At 53.7% G+C, this 7,373-nt stretch overlaps 1 protein-coding gene across 1 annotated transcript; it reads right to left on the bottom strand.

Moving 5' to 3' along the window:
- Positions 1-1,470: 1,470 nt before the first annotated feature.
- Positions 1,471-7,372, bottom strand: MRPL45 (mitochondrial ribosomal protein L45; the record flags this gene model as incomplete). The annotated part of the gene is made up of 7 exons (XM_017740515.1): positions 1,471-2,528; positions 2,993-3,166; positions 3,658-3,807; positions 4,393-4,441; positions 5,332-5,430; positions 6,508-6,625; positions 7,120-7,372. Coding segments are annotated over 7 exons (903 nt in total), but the record flags the coding sequence as incomplete, so codon positions are not given.
- Between the last annotated feature and the right edge of the window lies 1 nt (position 7,373).

Here is a 7,373-nt window from a genome sequence, read left to right as displayed (position 1 = left end):
AGCCTGGCTCAGGTTTGTCCTTGGGAAGCTCCATCAGCGTCCACCAAGCCCAGCTGGGACACGAGGAAAAGCTCCGAGGTGTGTCCGTGGGAGGAGGAGAGCACAGATCCCACCCGGACCTGCCCCGGGGCCAGGGGGAGCCCCCAGGATGGAGGTGGGGTGTGAGGGAGTCCCAGCACCAGTGGCTCCATCCATCCCTCCATCCATGCCAGGAGGGAAAGGCTGCATCTGGAAGCTGCTCCCAGCCCTGCTGTTGGATTGGGGGGTCTGGGGGTGTGGGGGTGAAGGTGCTGGGTGTGTAATTTTGTGTAAATACAGGAAATAAATGGAATTATCTACGGAGCGAGCTCGGAGAGGCTCGTTGTGGGGTGGGGAAGAGCTGGGATATCCCCAGGGAAGGGGCTGGAGAGGAAATCCAGCAGTGGAGGGGTTTGGTGGCCGAGGTTGGAGGGAAAGGCCATCCTCCCTAAAATGCCACACTCCACCCAAAAATCCCTTTTCATTCAGAGCCAGGGCTGGAGAACCTCCCAGAATCCCAGGTTTGGAGGGAAGGGACCTTAAATCCCATCCAGGGATACCTTTCCCTAGCCCAGGCTGCTCCAACCTGGCCTGCAACACTTCCAGGGATCCAAGGGCAGCCACAGCTGCTCTGGGAATTGCATCCCAGCCCCTCCCCACCCCTCACAGGGAATTCCTTCCCATTATCCCCAATATCCCTGCCCTCTGGCAGTGGGAATCCACTCCCCTCATCCAGTCATTCCTTGTAAAACTCTCTCCGTGCCTCCTGTAGCTCCTTCAGGGACTGGAATCTGCAATGAGGTCACCCCAAAAATCCCCTTTTCCAGCCTGAACAATCCCAATTCTCTCCTCCCTCTGAATTAAGGAAAAAAAAGGAAAAGTTAGGGGAAAAAGTTTAAGGAAAAAAGAAAAAGGAAAAAATTTTAAGGAAAAAAGGGGGATCAGATGGAGGCAGGAGAAGGGAATGGGATGAGAAGCCTTGAACTACGCTGGAATTCTCCCCTCCTTCTTCTCCAAGATCGATTTTTAGTAACACAAGGAGCCAGAGACACTTTTCCAGGTCAGGCACAGGTTAAAAAAGAATCCCCCAAATTAGCCCACACCTCCAAATCCCACCCCAAAAATGATCCTCAGCCTCCCATCCCAGACCCTCAGCCTCCCAATCCCAGCTCCCAGTTAAGGAATTCCATCCCCTCCTGCCCTGAGCTCCACCAGACACAACCACGGAGGGATCTGAGCTCCCACACTCGGCCCCAGGCGCCTCCTCAGCTCCTGAGCGAGGCAGAGGCTCTGTGGAAAGAGGATTTTTGTTGTTTTTCACCAGGAACAGAGGGATTGTGACACCCCCTGACTTCCCAAAGGACATGGCAGGGATTCCACTGCTGGCTCCTCTCCCAGCACAGCACAAAGAGCAGCTCCTGCCCCCCCCAAAAGCAAAAGGAACCACAACTCTTTTTTTTTTTAATTTGCTCTGCAAAATCGCTCTCAAGGAAGAAATCAAAATTCCCCGAACTCTCCCACGCTGTGGAAGTGGCTGAGTTAAAAAGCAGGACAAGAAGGAGGAAAAAGGGGTTTGGTTGGTTGTTTTTTTGGGGTTTTTTGGGGGTGACCAGGGAGGATTTTGCTCAGTGAGTGAGGGGAATTGGCTGAGCAGAGCAGGAATAGAGAAGGAGCCTCACAGGTTTATTCCCAACCATGGAAAAAGAAGTGTTTTCCCAAGGCAGCCATCCTGGAAAAGCAGGGCCAGCTGCAGATGTCCCCGTGTCCACAGGATGGTGCCAGTCCCTCAGTGACAGCACCACCACCACCAACCCAGCCCTTGAAAAACTGCCTTGAGAAGAGCCAAAAACGCAATTAAATCCAATTATCAGCGGTGCTGCAGCTCCTCTGGGCAACTCTAACAGCAGCACCCCCCTCCCACAGGACTCGATTTAAAGTTTTCCTGGTTTCTGTTAAAAAAAAAAAAAAAACCCAGGAGTTTGGGAATCAGCAAAGAGAGGGAGAGAGGATGGGAAAAGATTGTGCCAACACTGATTGTGCCAAAACTGCCGCTGGTGGAAGTTTTAATGACTGACCAGCAGGTCTGTGACACCTCCCGTGGAGGGGACAAACATCCCAACGTCGGGACAGGCTCCCAGGGGCTCTCCCAAGGGAATTCCAGGACAGAGGGTGGCCTGTGGATGCTCCTGAGGCTCCTCATCCTCACGGAAACACAGCGAGGGGGAAGCTGGCAGCACCCAGAGTCTGCTGGGACGGAGCCCAGCTCTTCCCAGAGCTCACCCAGATCCCCGTCCCAAGCCCCTCTGGCTCCTTGAGGGATAAATCGGGAGGGACTGGAGCCCATTCCTGAAGCCACTTGGCTCGCAGGGAAGGCACAGCCACATCCAAGAGATATTCCCAGGCCTCCCTGCTGGCCCGTTTGCTGTCCCTGCCCACCATTCCAGAACTTCCTACTTCACTTCTTCGTGCTCCTGGGAGGGATCCAGGGCTGGGCCAGGAATCATCACCGTCTGGAAAAGCGAGGGATAAAAATCAGCAGGAGGCAGAGCAGCTGTGGGGATGATCCCCGTCACAGAGCAGGAAAAAGGGGGAGCAGAGGGCTCTGGAAAGGGAAAAAAGGGGGATCAGATGGAGGCAGGAGAAGGGAATGGGATGAGAAGCCTTGAACTACGCTGGAATTCTCCCCTCCTTCTTCTCCAAGATCGATTTTTAGCAACACAAGGAGCCAGAGACACTTTTCCAGGTCAGGCACAGGGAAAAAAAGAATCCCCCAAATTAGCCCACACCTCCAAATCCCACCCCAAAAATGATCCTCAGCCTCCCATTCCAGGCCCTCAGCCTCCCAATCCCAGCTCCCAGGGGACAATTCCAGGGACATTCCCAACAGCTCTGCCCGTGGATGAACCCCCCTCCCCCACCTTCCCCTCAGCTTTATCCAGGATGATCCCCAGGGATTTTTCCAGCCTTTTCCCACCTTCAGGATGGGATCCTTGGGCGGGGCCCACTCTGGGATGATCTTCCCGTGCATCCTCCACGTCCCGTGGGGGTTCACCAGGTACCTCTCAAACACGACGTATTCCAGAACATCCTTGGGAATCTCCTCCCCGCCGTACATGAGCCGCCCAAAGCGGTCGTAGATGGCCAAAATCTGTCAAAACATCCACAAAAAACCAGGATGGATGGGGTTTGGAGCGACCTGGGATAGTGGGAGGTGTCCCAGGATGGGATTTAAGGTCTTTCCAACCCCAAAAAAGCTGGGATTCCCTGTGCTGGGCTGGCAGCAGTTTGGGGTTGGTGACACCGAGGTGAGGGATGGATTATCCAATGAGGAAAGGCTGGGAAAATTGGGATTGACCAGCCTGGAGAAGGCTCCAGGGTGACCTAAGTGTGACCTGAAGGAGCAGCCAGGAAACACAAAGAGGAACTATTGGCAAGGACAAGGAGAAACGACTCCAAACTAAAATTTAGATGGGATATCAGGAAGAAATTCCTCCCTGTGAGGGCGAGGAGGGGCTGGGATGGATTTCCCATCCCTGCCAGTATCCCAGGCCAGGCTGGAGCACCCTGGGCTAGTGGGAGGTGTCCCAGGATGGGCTCTTGAGCTCCCCTGTCCATGCCCCCATCCCGGGAAGGGCTCACCTGGCGGCTGTGCATCCTCACTGTCACCTGAGCGTAGAGGTTGCCGCGGTTCATGATGCTGTCACAGCGCACGTGAACCACCCTGGGCGGCTCCAGGGACTCCAGAAACCTCCAGCGGATGGTTTTGTACCTGTTCCCACGGACCATGTCCTGCCAGGAGAAACCAGCTGCTAATTAATAATTGTAATTAATGATTCGGTCCTTCCGGCGAGTGACAATCAGCTCCGGCTCGGTTTGGATGTGAACAGGACAAGAGAACTCCACAAATGTTTTGGGTTTGTTGGTTAGTTTTGGGGTTTCCCTCCCAGCTCTTTGCTGTATCCAGAAGGAAAAAAAAAAATGAGGCATCTCCAGGTTTAGAGAGCCTTAAAAAAAAGTGGGGAAAATCCATTAAAAATGAAGCAAACGATCAAATGTAGAGAGTTTTGAACACCATGGAAGTGATCCAGGCACTGATGGGGAGCAGGGACATGACCCAGGCAACAGCTGGAGCTGTGCCAGGAGAGGCTTAGGTTGGATTTTAGGGAAAACTTCTTCATCCAGAGGGATTTTTGGGCACTGGAGCGGCTCCCCAGGGAACGGCCACGACCCCAAACCTGGGAGGGCTTGGACAAGGCTCCCGGGGATGCACAGGGTGGGGCTGTTGGGATTGTCCCGGGCAGGGTCAGGGGTTGGAACTGATGATCCCAGTGGGTCCCTTCCAGCTGGGGATACCCCAAAATTCCAGGCACTTACGGGGTAGCAGCGCTCGGTCACCAGGGAGTGAAGTTTCTGCTTGTTGAAGCTGCAAAGGGAACAGCCCCGCTCACTGCAGCACGGGAAAAGAGCTTCCACCCCAAATCCCTGCTTTTCACCCCAAAATCCCTGCTTCTCCACCCCAAAATCCCTGCTTTCCACCCCAAAATCCCTGCTTTCCCACCCCAAAATCCCTGCTTTCCACCCCAAATCCCTGTTTTCCCACCCCAAAATCCCTGCTTCTCCACCCCCAAAATCCCTGCTTCTCCACCCCAAAATCCCTGCTTTTCACCCCAAATCCCTGCTTCTCCACCCCAAATCCCTGCTTCTCCACCCCAAAATCCCTGCTTCTCCACCCCAAATCCCTGCTTTTCCACCCCCAAAATCCCTGCTTTTCCACCCAAAATCCCTGCTTTTCACCCCCAAATCCCTGCTTTTCCACCCCAAAATCCCTGCTTTCTCCACCCCAAATCCCTGCTTTTCCACCCCAAATCCCTGCTTTTCCACCCCCAAAATCCCTGCTTTTCCACCCAAAATCCCTGCTTTTCCACCCAAAATCCCTGCTTTTCCACCCCAATCCCTCCTTTCCCCCCTCAAATCCCTGCCTTCCCAACCCAAAATTCCTGCTTTTCCCCCCCCCAAATTCCTGCTTTTCCCCCCCCAAATCCCTGCTTTCCCCCCCCAAAATTCCTGCTTTCCCCCCCCAAAATCCCTGCTTTTTCCCCTCAAATTTCTGCTTTCCCCCAAAATTCCTGCTTTTCCCCCCCAAATTCCTGCTTTTCCACCCCAAAATCCCTGCTTTTCCACCCCAAATTCCTCCTTTCCCCCCTCAAATTTCTGCTTCCCCCCAAATTTCTGCTTCCCCCCCCAAATTCCTGCTTTCCCCCCCCAAATTCCTGCTTTTCCCCCATCACCACAGGGGTCAGGGAAGGGCCTTACTTTGCCAGGGAATTGTGAGCTTCAATAAATATCTCCTGGGCTTTCTCTGGGAAGGTTTTGGTGCTGAAATCCGGGTCATGATCCTTGATCTTCCTCAGGCTGGGAAGAAAAACAAAAAACCAAATAAATAAACGAAGGAGAGAAGGAATTGGAGCTGTCCTGGATGTTTGGGATGATGGCAGCGATCCCACAGGATTCAATCCCAGCTTTCAGCAGCTGAGAACTGGAGATTCCCACCAAAAACCAAAACCTTCAGGTGGTCAGGAAACAGCCAGACCCAAAGGATCCTGAAAAATCAGTGACACTGAACTGTGCCATAAATCAAATCCCTCCAGATGGGAGAGAATTTGCTGGAAGTCCTTGCAAGGAGTTTCAAAGATGAACAGAGACTTTTCCTGGAGTTTCAATGCTGCCAGATTGTTGTTTATGAAGTTTTATCAGAGGAACAGAGCCACCAGCATGACCCAGGTACAGCACAGAGCACAGAAAGCAGGAGTGAGGCCTCTCTATCAAGATTTACACAGCTTTTAAAGATCATTTCACCAATAGTTACTAAAAACGTACATTATTTTCACTTTCCTACCAATTATTCAGTAACACGGGCAGGAAATGCAGAATTCTCTATCCAGTCATCCCAAACTACTTTTACTGCAAAATATGGAGTGGTAGAAGAAGGAGAAGAAGGTTTGGGGAACAACAGCAATCCTCCACTTTGATCTTTTTTACTCTTATCTATTTACTACAAAGAGAAGCCCAAAACCTCTAAATTTTTCACCCTGTGACAATCTCACACAATAGTCTATCACCTAATTCACGCCACTGTATTTTCTAGTTCTTGTCTGACTGTTGGTAATTTTTTCCAAGGTTTGAGGCTAAAACAGTGCTGTTCAGGGGGGTTAAGAACCCCTAAAAACAGGCAGAGAAATCCTCTCAGCACTCTGGGTTCCTAGGAGTGCACAGCGTGGCCATTCCCAGCAGGACAGGTGGGAACATTCCCACCCCTGGGCAACCACAGCAACGGGAAAAGCAAGGAGGAAACAACCCCCAAATCCCAAAAAAATCTCCTGGAAATCCCACAAGCCCAGGAATATCTCACAGCGACAGATGCAGGACAGGCCGAGCAGAGCTGCTGCAGCAGCAGGCAATCGAGCTAATTAACTAACGAGGGGTACGTACGCCAGCTGGGAGGCCGCTGTTTGCCTCAGCTTCTGCATCTGCTGCTTCACCCCATCCCTGGACAGCGAGGTCAGGCGGGCATCGCCCTCGGGAGGGACGTAGGGATCCATGATTTCAGCTGGGAACGATGGAAAAGCAGCTCAGCAGGAGCCTCAGAGCCACCCGAAGCAAGGGGAGGAGGAGGTGAAATCAGAGCACGCAGAGAATCCCTGGGCTAAGCTCTCTGCTCGCCCCTCCCAGCCCAGGGAAAAGGGGAGAAAAGGCTTCGAAGTGAAGTTTAGATGGGATTTTGGGAAGGAATCCATCCCTGGGAGGGGCTGGGATGGAATTCCCAGAGCAGCTGGGGCTGCCCCTGGATCCCTGGCAGTGCCCAAGGCCGGGCTGGGAGCAGCCTGGGGTTGGGGAAGGTGGCCCTGCCCATGGCACTGGAGGGGCTTTCCCAAGCCGAACCAGGCTGGGATTTCAGGAGTCAAGGCACAAAGGCACCAACAGCTCCGGAGATGAGGCAGGGGAGCCTCTCTGCCCCGGCCAGAAGGAAAAGTGGGGAGTTCAGCCTCACTGCGTCTGCCTCTCCCATCTCCCGGCCCAAGCTGACCCCACGTTTTGCCCTACCCGTGCAGGCCAAGTAGAAGGTGCGCTCTATGCGCTCATCGGGGAAGATCGGCGCCGCGGATCTGAGCCTCCTCTCCTTCTCCTCAGGGCTCAGCTCTCGGGCCCATTCGGGCAGCCGCGGACACCTCCTCCTGCCCCTCACCGGGACAACCACACAGGACAGAGCCGCTCCGGGACGGAGCAGGGACTCCGCAGCCTGATGCAAGGCAACAACAGAGCCCGGAGTGAGCCCAACACCGCCAGCACCTTCATTT

Source organism: Corvus brachyrhynchos, unplaced genomic scaffold (assembly GCF_000691975.1).
Source record: "Corvus brachyrhynchos isolate BGI_N302 unplaced genomic scaffold, ASM69197v1 scaffold47, whole genome shotgun sequence".
NCBI classification, from domain to species: Eukaryota; Metazoa; Chordata; class Aves; order Passeriformes; family Corvidae; genus Corvus; species Corvus brachyrhynchos.
This window is presented reverse-complemented; position numbering and strand designations above follow the sequence as displayed.